This window comes from Mesocricetus auratus, unplaced genomic scaffold (genome assembly GCF_017639785.1).
Source record: "Mesocricetus auratus isolate SY011 unplaced genomic scaffold, BCM_Maur_2.0 Super-Scaffold_100691, whole genome shotgun sequence".
In the NCBI taxonomy this organism is placed as follows: Eukaryota; Metazoa; Chordata; class Mammalia; order Rodentia; family Cricetidae; genus Mesocricetus; species Mesocricetus auratus.
In genome coordinates, this window is record NW_024429267.1 from 53,467,373 (window position 1) to 53,482,755 (window position 15,383).

The 15,383-nt window shown below is 43.0% G+C and overlaps 1 protein-coding gene across 21 annotated transcripts in view; it reads right to left on the reverse strand.

Moving 5' to 3' along the window:
• The window catches only part of Rbms3 (RNA binding motif single stranded interacting protein 3), a 775,988-nt gene that overhangs the window by 58,300 nt on the left and 702,305 nt on the right, over window positions 1–15,383 (reverse strand). The window contains exon 11 of one of the 21 annotated variants that reach the window (XM_040740067.1): window positions 12,230–12,617. The exons of the other annotated variants lie outside the window; for them this stretch is intronic. Within the exon in view, the coding sequence (XP_040596001.1) occupies window positions 12,513–12,617 (105 nt within the window). The 3' untranslated portion in view covers window positions 12,230–12,512. Of the gene's footprint in view, window positions 1–12,229; window positions 12,618–15,383 lie in introns of those variants that run through there. 21 annotated transcript variants of the gene reach the window in all.

Sequence of the window (15,383 nt, forward strand, 5' to 3'; positions counted from 1 at the left end):
GCATGATTTTCCAAAGTCTACTTTGAAATCCAAAAGGATAAGGCAGGCATGGTAGCCTTCTACTGTACAAATGTTTCACAGTAATTTCTACAAACAAACACCAACAGGACATGGGGGTGGTAAACAACCGTGATGATCTGGAAGCCGCACAGCCCCAGGAATCTTAGACTCCTTCCTCCCATTTATTGTTCTTGAACCCTTTCTCCCAAGAGTGCACCTTAAAAGAGAGCAGCATCGAATCACACACCTGCAGCAATGTGTACAGACAGGCACCGTGTGCAGTAGGTATCAAAAGTGCAAGCCATTTCCCGTGCCTCTAGCACTAATTTTCATTTAGACTAGAGAATGCTTAGCATTGACCAGAGTTCCTGATTGCTCGGTTTAAAAGTGCTTGCACCAGGTCTCTGTGTGTGGGTTCTGGGTGCCCAAATGCAGGTTCACTGAGCCACATCTCCAGGCCCATATGATCTTTGCACCTCGTGGGCTTTTGTTCTGTGTCTAGAGTGCTTTCCAAAGCACAGTGTACATCATTTAATGTGCATGCACTATAATTGTTTACTGGAAGAACCGTGAGTAAACAGAAATTCAAACCAAAACGTGGGGGGGGGCTGAGAGAAGACTCAGTGGTTAAGAGCACTTGCTGCTCTTGCAGAGGACTTGAGTTTGTTTCCTAGCAACTATGAAGGGCAGCTCACAACTACAGGTAACTATAGCTCTAGAGAATCTGGTGCCCTCCTCTGGCCATCACAGGTACCTGCAAACACACATCACACATAGCGCACAGCCGATCAGACATATATCCAAAAATATGTGTAAACGTATGTATGTGCTCATGCTGTGGGTGTATGAGTAAGTGTGGGTGTGTATGTATATAGCATGAGTGTCAATGTCGGAGAACAGCCTAAGGTGTCAGCCCTGGGTGTCTTCCAGCTTTTGAAATGGGGTATCTCATTGGTCTGGAAATTCACCGAGTAGGTCTGCCTCAGCCTCCCATCTTGCCCTCATTGGTACCATCTCTAATGAACAATTATCCCCAAAACCATTAATCCCCAGACATCATTTGGCTATATATGTATGTAAGTATGTGTGTATGAACATATAATACATCCATACATGTAGGCTCCAATTATACAGTACAGAAATCATTTCAAGATACGGGTACAAAGTTGACATCCAGTACATGATTCCTACAGTTAACAGCTAACATTATCATCTTATTGTGATGCAACTTGTATGCACTTGCCAGATTCTATACTTCAGAAAAATAGCCAAGACGACTTATAATTTTAATGGTTATGTGTGTTTTCTCTTGGGTTCAAATTTATTTTGTATATTATTTTGAAAATGTGGTAGACAAGAGTTCAGTTTCTCTTTCCTGACATTGGACAAAATTAGACATAATCAGGATGGCATTCAATGCAATCCCAAACGGAAACCCTTAAGACATCATTCACAGAAACAGAAAGAAAAATCCTAAAACTCATATGGAAACACAAAAGATCCCAGATTTCCAAAGCAGTCTTAAGTAAAAAGGCCAATGCTGGAAGAATTACCTCCTTAGATCTCAAGATACATTACAGAGCCACAGTGATAAAAACAGCGTGGTGGTGGTAGCAGAAAATCAAACATGTAGATTAATGAAGCAAAACAGAAGACCCAAACCTGAGGACATGCGATTTCATCCATTTCTTATTTGATGAAGATACCAAAAATGTTCACAAGAGAAAGGACAACAAACGGTACTGTGCAGTTAGCTCTTATTACTCTTTTGGTTCTTTGGGGACCTGCCACCCAACTCCCAAATTAATACACAGAGACTGTTCTTTTTTATGAGTGCCCAGCCTTTGCTTGGCTTGTTTCCAGCCAGCTTTTCTCAACTTAAATTATCCCATCCATCTTTTGCTTCTGGACATTTGTCTTTCTCTATTCTTTATACCTTTCTTGACTTCTTACTCAATGGCTTGCAATGTAGCTGGGTGACTGTCACCTAGTGTCCTCTCTCTTCTCTCACTCCTCGACCTCCTTCCAGAGTTCTCCTCCTATTTATTCTCTCTGCCTGCCAGGCCTGCCTATCCTTTCTCCTGCCTTGCTATTGGCTGATCAGCTCTTTATTGGACCAATTGGTTGTTTTAGACAGGCAGAGTAACAAAGCTTTACAGAGTTAAACAAATGCTACAAAAACATATCTTTGCATCACTGGACAAATATTCCACAGCATAAAGGAATGTAATATATCTTAAACTAACATTTCACAACAGTACTGGGAAAACTGGATGTCTGTCTGTAGAAGAGCGAAATTAGACCTATACCTATCACTGCAGACAAACATCAATTCCAAATGTATCAAAGTCTCAACATAAAACTGGAAACACTGAAACTTCTAGAAGAAATCGTTGGCAGTACCCAACAGGATGTAGATGTAGGAAGGACTTTCTGAATAGGATTCCATTCACTCAGGAATTAAGGCTAACAATGTTTAGATAACTACCTGGAGTATCATGGTAAGCCATGAGATCCCTTTTAGTTTGTTTTAATTCATTTTGCATTTATTTGTTTGCTTGCTTGTTTATTTATTTATTTCCATGTGTCCGAGGGTGGCGTGTGTGCTGTGTGCAGATGTGCATACTTGTGGGTGGGTGAGCATGCCTACGTGCACACATGTGGAGGCTACAGGAGGATGTCGGGTGTCCTGCTCTATCATGCTCCATCTTACTCCCTTGAGAAACAGTCTGTCATCGAACCTGGATCTGGGTTAGAGGCCAGAAACCCGAATGACCTTGTTATCTGTAACCCACATAGCACTGGGGTTGTAGGCAAATGCTCAGGCCTGGATTGTTTCCTGGGGGTTTCGTGGTCTTCATGCTTGCTTGCACTCCAAGTGCTCCTATCTATACAGTCAGATTCTAGCCCCTCTCTAATTATTTCTCTTGAAACTTGGTCGGGGGTTGTTTGTCTGTTGGGAGACAGAGTCTCATGTTGCCCAGTCTAGGCTCAAACTTTCTCCATAGCAGAGACTGAAGAAAAACTCATGATCTTCCTGTTTCCACCTCTGAAGTCCTCAGATTTTAGATCTAAGTCAGTATGCCTGGCTCTGATGCTCTTTAAGAGGGATACAGCACCCACTGTTAAACAGCAAGTGGAGAAAATTTGGCACATAGTCTATCAAAGAGAGGCTATTAGTTATAAACATATAGTGTTTTTTTTTCTACCCACAAATCAAACATTCAGGTTGGTTTTTAGCTGAAAGCATAGAATTTGAATATAATACTAAAAGATACTAAAACCAAATTAGCTTTAGCCATGGGCACCCCCTTATAAAGAATCCTCATTATATACTCCTTGTCTGCTCAAGTGTGAATAAAGGTTTCTTTATTAGTTAAGTACCCATTAGTATAATACAGACATTTTGAGTGTGAATATGAAGTAAACATGTCACGCTCAAGTATTTCTCAAAAGCAAGTAACACATACAATTAGGTATCTCAACAGTGCCCTGCCCTTTTCTTTAATGATCCTTTAGACATGCTCAGAAAACATGACGAGGAGTAGCTGCTGGTATTTTAACCAGAGTCCCTAAAACAATATAACAGGTGTTGAAAAGGTGGCTCAGTGACCAAGAGCACTTGGTGTTCCTGAAGAAGACCTGGGTGTGGTTCCTAGTGCCGCCATGGTGACTTGCAACTGTCCCTAACTCCAGTTCTAGGGTATCCAATGATTTCTTCTGGCTCCTGTGGGTACCACTGCACACATATAGTACTCAGACAGACAAAACACTTGTACTCATTAAGTAGAAAAGCCTTAAAATAATAATAATAGAACAAAGTGATTTTCAAATATATTAAGTTATTGATGGAAAGCTGAGAGATTGGGACTCTGGGATGCAGTGATTAAATGGTTTTATTGACTAAATATGCAATAGAAATCTTCGTGCTTGTATCATTAAACTTATACCCCTGCTTGTAAGAACTGATCCCATTAAGTATTTTTTAGACCATTCCATTGGGAAGGTTTTCCTTTTGTATTTTTTATTTGTATCAATGTCTTGTGTGTGTGTATGCTACTTGTGGGTCATGTCCACAGAGGCCAGGAGAGGGCATCTTATCCTCTGCAGCTGGAATTATGGGCAGTCGTGCTGGGTTCTGAGCTTTGGTTCTCTTGAAGAGCAGTAAGCACTCTTCACTAGGTCACTGGAATCCTTTACAATATCCAAAATATGGTACAGTGCCTGTTCCTGCAACAGCTGCTTGGTTAGTGGTGCTGAAGGACAAAACGAGGGGAAGTATGTGCTTGTACCCACGGCTCTAGTGATTTTAAGGACCAGACTCAAAAGCTGGGCAGGAAGCTTCAACTGAAATAAAAAGCAGTCTTGTAATCAATGACTTAATCAACATGAAGCCTCACCCATCCAGCATACCCAAAAGGCATCTCCTTTTGCAGTGTAAATGTTTAGTGTGTGTGCATGTGTGCGTGTAAATGTTTAGTGTGTGTGCATGTGTGTGTCTAAATGTTTAGTGTGTGTGTCAATGTTTAGTGTGTGTGCATGTGTGTGTGTAAATGTTTAGTGTGTGTGCATGTGTGCGTGTGTGCATGCCTGCATTGCTTGAATGTGGAAGTGGGAGGACAGCCTTGGGTTCAATTCTTTTTATTTTAATTTTTAATTCATCTTCATTTCAACCATAGTTCCCCCTCCCTCCCCTCCTCTTGTTCCCCCACTTCTGCCCTACCCTATCCTCCATCCACTCTCCAGAAAGAGTAAGGCCTCCCATGGGGAGTCAATGAAGCCTGGCACATCAAGTTGAGGCAGGACCAAGCCGCCTTCCTGCCTCCACATCAAGGCTGAGCAAGACATCCCACCGTAAGGAGTGGGCTCTACAAAGCCAGCTTATGCACCAGGGATAGATCCTGCTCCCACTGCCAGGAGCTGCACAAACAGCCACACAACTGTCATCCACATGCAGAGGGCCTAGTTTGGTCCCACGCAGGCTCCCCAGTTGTTGGTCCAGAGTCTGTGAGGTCCCAAAAGCTCAGGTCAGCCGTCTCTGTGGGTTTCCCCTTTATGGTCTTGCTCATGTCATTCCTGTCTTTGACTGGATTCCCAGAGCTCAGCCAAGTGATTGGCTGTGGATCTCTGCATTGCCTCCATCAATTACTGGAAGGAGGTTCTATGATGACAATTAGGGTAGTCACCAGTATGATTAGAAGAGGAGGTCAGTTCAAGCACCCTCTCCACTACTGCTAGGAGTCTTAGCTGAGGTCATGCTTGTGTATTCCTGGTAGTTTCCCCAGCACCAGGCTTCTCCCTAAACTCATAATGGCTGCCTCTATCAAGATATCTCTGTCAATGCTTATCCTCTTGGGCCCTCCCCCAACTCACCCATCCATCCCCTCATGCTCTCACCCCCATTTCCTCACCTCTAACCCCTATCCCCAGGTTACCCAGGAGATCTCATTTATTTCCCCTCCCCAGGACAATCCATGTGTCTCCCTCTTAGGGTCCTCCTTGTTACTTAGCTTCTTTGGAGCTGTGGATTGTAGTTTGGTTATCATTTGCTTTACATCTAATATCCATTTATGAGTGAGTACATAATGTGTTTGTCTTCCTGGGTTTGGATTACCTCACTCAGGATGATTTTTTTTCTAGTTCCATCCATGTTACTGAAAATTTCATGAGGTCATTGTTTTTTTACCGCTGAGTAATATTACATTGTGTACATGTATCATGTTTTCTTTATCCATTCTTTGGTTGAGGGGCATCTAGGTCATTTCTAGGTTCTGGCTATTATAAATAAGCTGCTATGAACATAGCTGAGCAAGTGTCCTTGTGGTGTGAGTGTGCATCCTTTGGGTACATGCCCGAGAGTGGTATAGATGGATCTTGAGGTAGATTGACTCCCAGTAATCTGAGAAACCACAATACTGATTTCCAAAATGGCTTCACAAGTTTGCAATCCCACCAGCAGTGGAGGAATGTCCCCCTTACTCCACATCCTCTCCAGCATAAACTGTCATCAGTGGCTTAGCCATTCTGACAGGTGTAAGATGGAATCTCAGCATCATTTTGATTTTCATTTCCCTGATGACTAAGGGTGTTGAGCAATTCCTTAAATGTCTTTCAGTCATTTGAGACTCATCTGTTGTGAATTCTCTGTTTAGATCTGTTTCTGTTTCATTCTTTATCTGCTGTCTACCTTGTTTTTGGAGACAGGTTCTCTCACTGTCTTGAAGGTTGCAGAGGAGGGGGGACTGACCCATCAGAGAGCCCCAAGGGTCCCCCATCTCTGCCTCTCCAGAACCATGCCCTGTTTTTTTGTGTGTGACTTCTGGAGATTAAACACAAGTGTTCAGCCTTCAGAGTACCAATCCCTTTACAAACACAGTCATGCCCCAGCCCCAGATGCTTCTGTTTGCTTATCATGTCTTTCTGGTGCTGTAGACAGGCTTAATAATCACACAGCAGTTGGAAATTCTTGCTGATCTTTGCCATGAATGAAAAACGAAATGGTCTGTGCTCCATTTGCCAGCAAGCAATCACTCTGTAGACCTCCATGCAGATTTCCAACACACTGGAAGTTTCAAATGCTTATCAGATGCAATAGTCTGAACCCATCTTCTCAGAAATGATGAAGCAAAAATGATTCCCAGTGGACGTGTGAATATTTATGGACTGCATTTTTGGTCTAGTAAAATGTTTATCTGACTTTACCCAGCGCTTAAGACTGTGAGATGTCTCATATCTCTCCTCATTAACAGCTTCCCTTGCTGACAAATTGGCCTGAAGTTCTGACTCTGTAGCAATTTCAACATGGTGATGGACAGTTGCTGAATGAGCCTGGGAATTTCCTGCTCAGCTCACAGGGGTGATCAATGGGAAAAGCTCCCCACCACCTGATAGCCATTGTTTATGATATAAGGAGCTTAAATATGTCACAGGGCACCTCTATAGCAGCTATTACTAGGAAAGTAGCAATTTCTTGGCTTGCAAATTGCTACAAAATGTACTTTATTTTGTGGTTCCTGGGAGGACATTTCTGGGCTGTGTCCAGTCTCCTTTAAGAAAGTTGTAAGAACCCATCTGGTTCATGGCACAGATTCAACAAGACATAAGGACGCGGGTGGAAAGTCACGATCAGACTAAACAGCTCATTTGCTTTCCGTGAAAGTGTCCTCTGCATCAGGGTCGATGTGGTCTACCTGTCTCAAACTCACTGTACTCATAGTTGATGATGGAACCTGTACTCAAAGAGAAAACAGCATAGTGGAGTGGGCACACCCTAAGATCAAATCCAATCCGTTAAAACCCTATGGAGATGCCAGCTCATGTCGAGGCGGTCACCAGTGAGGTGAGCGCTGCCCTTCTGTGGCAACTCTCCGGAGTCTCCTTTCCTGTAGCTGCAGCAGAACCTCATTTGCGTGGTTTCCTTTTCCTTTTATTGCCACTGTCTATAAGACAGCACAGGAATCTAACTTTCCTTTTTCTTTTTAAAAAGCACTGCTTTTGTAAATCTTTATTTTGTGTCTATGTGTGTTTTGCCCAAATGCATGTCTGCGCACCACATGTGTGCAGTGCCCACGGAGGGCAGAAGAAGGCAGGAAGTGCCGGTGGCGGCAGATGGTTGTAAGCCACCTCCATGTGTGTCCTCCAAGAGCAGCCAGGGCATTCAAACCACAGAGCCATCTCTCCAGATGCCTGCTTTACTGTTTGCTTTTAATTTGTGCATGTGTGTTACGGGGTGGGGACACACAGGAACCACGGAGCTCACGTGGGGCCAGAGGACATTTAGTGGTGTGTGTTTTCTCCTCTCATCTTTGTGTTGGCTCCAGGGAGAGAACGCTGGGCCTCAGGTTGCACAGCAAGTGCCTTTCCATGCTGAGCCATCTCACCAGCTCTTAACTTTTCTTTATCCAACAGAATGTTCTCAATAGTGCTAACTCCTGAACCCTTACAGTGTGGTCCAGGGCCAGATTGGATGTGCGACTTAGTGGGGAATCTCCTCAGGTCAAGTCCAGCCTCAGAGGTCCAATTCTGTTCTCCGAGAAGGACCCAGTGTCTGTGCCCTCACAGGACAGTCTGTCAAGTGTTGCGTCCTCTCCGCCATGCTTCAGAGTGGATTTTCTTCTTGTGTGTATGTTCATGTATAGGCGTGTGGCATACATTTGTGTGAATTGTGTGTGGGGTCTCCAGAAGAACTTCAGCATTGCTCCTCTGGTAGTGTCACCTTCTTTTGTTTGTTTGTTTGTTGTTTTTTTTTTTTTTTAAGGCAGAGTCTCTCACTGGCCTCAGCCTTCCAAGCAGCCAAGACTGGCTGGACCCTGAGCACCAGGGATCTGTCTCTACCTCTTGGTACTTGACTCACAAGCGCCAGCCACCATGTGGACCCTGGGATTCGAACTCAGGTCCAAAACTTTACATTACCTTCAGTTCCAGAATTAATTTTCTACTGCATTGCTTCTGCCAGGATTCTTCATTTGATTATTAACCATCTTGTTAGCTCTCCTTTCAGTTTTAACTTAAGGACCAGAAGGCTTTTGTTATCTTAGAGATATTTATGTGTTCCTTTTGATAACCAGTCAGTTGCAAAAATGTAAACTCTGTCCTTTTCCACAAGTAACTTTTTTATTGTTGCTGTGTTTGTTTGCTGAAACTGGGTCTCTCATCAGCACGTGTCCAGTTGCTGTTGGTGATATACCTCTGCATTCATGGCTGTATCCACTGGTATGATTGTTAAAAGGTCCCTAAGTCAATGCTGTCTTCTGAATGTAGAATAGGGCCAGCCAAAGACATAAGCAAGCAGACCCAAAGGAGCAAAACCACACCCATTTCACATTTTCTGAGCCCTTTTGCTATTGGACATAGATAACTAATGCATACTGATGGGGGGGTCTTGTCTGCATTCTGTGAATATATGTTTCTCTTATTGGTTTAATAAAACACTGATTGACCACCAGCCAGGAAGAAAGTACAGGTAGGGTTACCAGACAAGGAGAATGCTGGGAAGAGGAGGACAGAGAGTTGTGGGGGAGAAACCATGTAGCTACTGGGAAGATAGGTCTCCGGGCACTCATTGGTAAGATAAGGCCATGTAGAAATACATAGATTAATAGTTATGGGTTAATAATTAAGATAGAGCTGGCCAGTAAGAAACCTAAGCCATCAGCCAAACAGTTTACAAATTTATGAGTCTCTGTGTGTTTATCTTGGGCTAAACAGCCGTGGGAACAGGTAGGACAGAACTTCTGTCATCAACATACTCCTCAGATCCACCTTCAGGGGACCCCACATTTGTTACTTCAGAATGAAGGGAGAATGGGGACAAAAGTTGCCCAATGCCATACCGTCACATAGTGCCCAACAGTAACAGGGCACTCCTGTGACCATGTGGAAATGTGTGGGCCACTAATCTTCAGCATTGACTAGTTACCAGATCAATCCACTGCAAAGAATTCTCTCCTGTAGAAAATTACATTGGAAATGAAGGTTTCAGATACGAGTATATGCCAGTTTTGTGGCTTAGAATTTATTTTCACAGGTAGGCGGAGTGATAAAGTAAATGCACACCATTCTCTCAGAAGTGGTCCAGTAAGTGATTGTATTATTTCATAATATGCCTTGAAGACAAATACCTCCAATGGGAACTGAATCATGTGGCCTGTGAGTGATGGTCTTTGTATTGATTTACCAAATTTCTTTAAAGCAGGGCTGGAGAGATGGATCAATAGTTAAGAGCATACACTGCTCCTGTGAGGACCCAGGCTCAGTTCCCAGGCAACTCACAACTGCATGTAACTCCAGCTCCAGGGGACCAGACATCTTCTTCTGACTTCCACCAGTACATGCATGCACACACAGAGACATACATACATGTAAGTGAAACAAATCAAGTTTCTTTTTAATACTCTACAGAAATGACACAAGGCTACCGGTATACCAGCAAGGACTGACTGCAAATGTGTTCCTGACCTCTCAGTCTGGAGCCAACATTACCCTGCTGTAAGAGAGTTCAATGTGAGAAAAATATTCGGAATGGTTTCTTCCCATCAGGTTTTTCTCCCACCCGTTTCTCTAAGCATCCCCTCCCTTTCCCCACAGATTGCATATGCGTTAGGAAAGGAATCAGCAGACGGCTTTCAGCAGAATGGGGCGTTTGACTAGTACCGGAGGTTTTCAACATACACTTCTGTTTTCTTCCACACACTTAACAGCAAGCCCGAAGCCATCTGCTTGCCAACATCTACATCTTTCGTTCCCACCATAAAGATCACGCCCCCTCCTCACTAGAGGGGAAGCTTCAAAGACAGTTGTTTCAGCCCGTTCCCATTGTGGCAGATGTCTCATGTCACCAGGCCTCCCCACTGGCTCATCTTTCGAGGACCGCCCACTCTCAGAGGCCAGCTGTGGCAACAGCTTCACGGACATCTGCACCCACTACACTCTCATTCCATTGCTTTGACCTCACCAAGAACCACATCCAAAGGCAAGGAAAACAAACAGCCCTGATAATGTCCTTCAGAAGGTTTCCATGCCAGACAACAGCTCCGCCTCCCCCGTTCCTTCCCCAATTCCAGCCTTACTGGGAGAGTTCTTTACCAAGCAGTCAGTTGGACAGAGGACACTGATATTTCACCCACTTGGCTGATCCAGGTAATCCCCAGATTAAGGAGGGGATCATGAGGTAATAGCATCTGTGGGCTGGGCTCAGCTGGAAACATCTGGCTGGCTTGTTATGGCTTCAGTTCGTGGAAGCATACATTAGTCAATCATTTCTTTATTACCACAAGGAAATACACACACACACACACACACACACCAAGTCATCTAGCCCTGTGAAAGGCATGATTCTGAGATGGATAGATAATCGACTTGGATAGCTCTGTGGGAAAATCATGGCTTGACTCTTCACTACTACAAAAGTTAATCTACCTTCTAATCTTGGATTTCTCCAAACAGACAAAGCTAAATCTTTGGTAGGAAGGACCATGTTTAGTCTCTGGGGAGGCTGCTCCAAGTGTAGTCTTTGTGCCTAACTTCTTGCTAAGGGGACAAGCTTCAAAAGTATGATGCATACTCAGGGCTTGTGAGAGGGCTTGGTGGCTGAAGGTGCCTGTCACCAACACTGATGGCCTGAGTTGGATTCCTGGAACCCACATGGTAAAAAAAAGAGAGGGAGAGAACTGATTCCCACAAGTAGTTCCCCATCTTCTACTGATGTTCCATGGCATGTGCTCTTGCGTGCACACACACACACACACACACACACACACACACACACACACAAAGTTATTTTAAATGATATACAATCACACAAAATAATCAAGGAAATTATCATTACCTTCCAAAGAGAAATCATTTACAATACTCTCCATATCTATATTCTTTTAGCCTAACTGTTGACTGGCTGTCATTCCACTCAGTCCCTGAAATCCTAAGTCAGACCCATCACAATATGTGTCTTCTTTTGTATGTTACAAGGCGATTTAGGTGGAGCAAGCTGGGAACATTGGAAACAATCTGAGACCCTGAGGTGCCAGACTGAAGAGCAGAATGTAAGAAGGATATTGCTCTCAAACATGAAGGCTAATTGCAGACACTCCAGATTGTGCCCCCACATGACTGGCTAGTTAGCTTAATTATCAAGACCAAAATGCTCTGCTGGCTGCAGTCTGGTACCCTCAGGGATGGACGGTTCATCTCCAAAGGAGAGTTGGCAGTAATGACTTCTGTGAGAAGTTCATTGTCAATCACAGCTGTATTATGGAGATGGCTGCCATTCTCCCTAACTCTAACCAAAGCTTGCTGTCAACCTGTTAATTGACTGGTGAAATATTCCTATGACACTCCTCCTGACGAGCTTCACTTATCTCCAAACAACCTTTCCATGGATAGTTTTTTTTTAAATATATGTATATATTTCCCTGACAATGAAAGAAAAAATAGGTAACCCACACACACGCTTGAAAGTAGCCAAATTTTCTGATTCCAGTGACTACTTAGGTTGATTAAAATGTCAAAACTTGGGGCTGAAGAGATGGCTCAGTAGTTATACACACTTTCTGCTTTTGCAGAGGACCCAGGTTCAGTTTCTTCAATTCAGACGGACTCTCACAACTGTGTATAACTTCAGTTCTAGGGGACCTGATGCATTTTTCTGTACGCACGCATGTGGCACACATGTATATCATGCAGGCAATCACTCATACACATAAAAGAAAAAATTTAAAACTTTTAAAAGAGATTGTGCTTTTTGAAGCCAAAAGTTTAATTTCAAACACATAGTTTCTTCTAAGGGTTGGTTGTATAAATATTTATACCTAATAGTCTTCATATGAAACCTTCCTTTAAAATTATTTTTATTCAGCATTCATTCTGCAAATATACAAGATTAAAAAGCAAAAGCCATAGACTTTGCTGACTGATGACAACTTCTGCTTTTCTTTCCCATCCATTCATTGGGAACCTTAAGGAATCAGAAATCACTTGTAAAAATTAAAAGTAAAATGCAAGTGTCAAAAGTGTCTTCAAATAAGAAATGATGGCTGCATCCCCTCTTGCTGGTACACCGAGAGCACGGACTCAGGCAAGGAAAATGATCTTTCTGGATGGAGGGAGCATTGTCCAGGTGCCTTAGAAAGGATGGAGAATTGTTTGTCATTTGCCTGGAGTTTTCTTAAACAGTCACATGTCGTGTGCTGCCTCATCTTATGTTCTCCTGTCATATCTGAACACCAGTCATGTCTCTGCTAACTTACTCCATTATAAGATTTCTGATGAAGGAGGCTCTCAGCATCTCGGTTTATGGATAGAGGAGGAGGTGTGCTTGCCCATTCGAGTGTTGCTGTCAGCCAAGTGGAAGCATTTTACTGTGTTTCATTTGTCTTTCTGGATTTTATTTATTTTTCTCTTAAATGTTATTATTATCATCATCACTGTGCATTTTCTCTCTCCGCTACAGGTTTCAAGGTTCCAGTTCAGGTTAGTGGGCTTATGTGACAAACGTTGTTACCCCAGGTCTGGTTTAGATTCTATGCAGCTAACATGCATCAGGTGGGGGAACCAGGGGACCCAACACCTTCTTCTGACCTCCAAAAGCATCAGGCGCACACATGGTGCACAGACAGGCAAAACAGGCACACACATAAATTGTTCTTAAATCTAAAAGGTATTCCATAAAAATCTGAAAACAAGGGAGAGGCAGGGAGATCAGATGATCAATATGACAGTCGGCTTTTTAAGTAAAGTGTCAGGGGGCAGCAATCCACAGAGTTCATGCACTTACTTATTCATTTAGACAGGATCTCCTGTAGTTAAGACTGACCTCAAACTCCCTGTGTAGCTGAGGCTGAGCTTGAACTATTGACATTCCTGCCTAGTACTTCTGAGTACTAGGATTGCAGGTGTGGGTTACTATGCCTGGAGCTTAATGAAACATGGGTTGCTGGTACAGGCTGTGACTGCATCATTAGGTGGCTGGGGACCCTTCTGGCAGAAGGGCAGGGGCCAGAGGACCTAGAAATCCTGACCCCAAATGCAGTCTCAGTTGGATTCTCTGAGCCTATACTGGGGACGTGCCAAGTATGCAAAGAAACAAATCTAAGATGAAGAAATCATCAGATGGGGAGTCACAATGAAAATGAAGAGGAACAGCTGCCAAAATTATATCTGGGATTAACAACAGCCACATGGAGCGTCCTTCTGTTGCTATGGTAACAGGCTCTGAGCACAGGCATGTTAGGGGAGGAAGGGTTTCTTCCACTTCCCGCTTCCCCTTCATAGTCTACTGAGGGAAGTCAGGGCAGGAACTCAAGGCAGGAACCTGATGGCATAAACTGCTAAGAGACGCTGCTTGCAGTATCACCCGGCTCATGCTTAGCTAGCTTTTAACGCATCCCGGAGCAATCTGCCCAGAGAATGGTGTGCCCACAGTGAGCTGGACCCTCCTAATTAAATCAACAAACTAGCAAGGTAATCTCACACAGACTTGCCTTCTAGGCCAGTCTGATCCGGTCTGATCTCAATTTCTGAATTGAGACTCCTTACTTGGATGACTATGGACTGTGTCAAGTTGACAGTTAAAGTTAACTAAGACACCACCCACTCACTACACACTGAGCAAGGGCTTCTCAGATAAATGCAGGATTTAGGCATGAGGGTCTGCAAACAATAAAACCTTACAACCTTGATGCTTTCATTTTTGCCCAGAGAGCTTTCTTCCTTTATCCTTCCACAAGAAGTCCCACTTGACCCTGCCCTTATTTTATCTCCCATCTTGGATTTCTCCAAAGAGATGCTGCAGCCTCTGAGTCCATGGGTTGGTCAGACTCGACTGATCTTATTTCCACGGGAAGAAGCCAGGCTATGAAGCCACCAGGCTTCTTTGTAGAATGTCGTGTTTTCTATGTCTGGGAAATTGTTCTGGCTGTCTCTTAAAGGAGCACTATGAGCAAAGGTTCTTAAGAACTCTGGCCAGCTAGCTAGGGAGAACCTTCTTAAGTGTTTAGCCTTTATTAATAATTCCTTCTTAAATGAAAGCCTATGGGAAAGGTCTTCATAACTTTTTCTTTGACCTTAAAATAAATACCGAATGTAAAGAAAATTATAAACTATTATTACTTCAGGGGAAACTATTTGTGATTGGTTCAGAGAAGAACTAGTTAGCCCTTTTGACTTAGTATATGGTTTTTTGTTGTAGTTGGGAAAAATAAGAATCTCTTCTTTAAAAAAATGAATTATGTAAAATTATTATAGAGTGCTAAAAGTTGCTAGACATGGTGGTATACACTTTTAATCCTGACACTCTGAACAAGTTACGAATTTGAGGCCAGCCTGGTCTACATAGGGAGTTCCAAGTGAGCCTGGTCTGCCTAGGGAGTTCAAGGTCAGAAAGGAGGGAGTTCAAGGTCAGAAAGGACTATGTAGTGAGAACCCATCTCAAAACAAAATCACTTAAATGTTATAGAAAACAAAAGAAAACACAACCATCCTGAGTACATGGTTAAGAGATTTCTTTCCGAAACATAGACTCAAATCATACAGTGTCAGGGTATTTTTTTGTATTTTGTCATTCTTACAACCATTCATTATGCATTTTATCTAAACTACCTGTTTTAAAATGCAAAAGAATCATTAACTTGATAAATTGCAAAATCCCGGTGATATTAATCTTACTATGGGCCATATATAATGACTAGTCAGCACAAAACAAGGCAAATTTTCTTTAGATATGTCTTACAGCATTACATAATTGTGAAGCAAAAAGAATTAAATCAGGGTACTATTTGGATGGATGTGTCCTTCCAAGTCAAAGCTATTAAGTAGATCATACCTTCCATTTCAAATGTACTGATGGAATGCCAAAAGATTAAAATACTGTACTTATTATGTTAATGTAA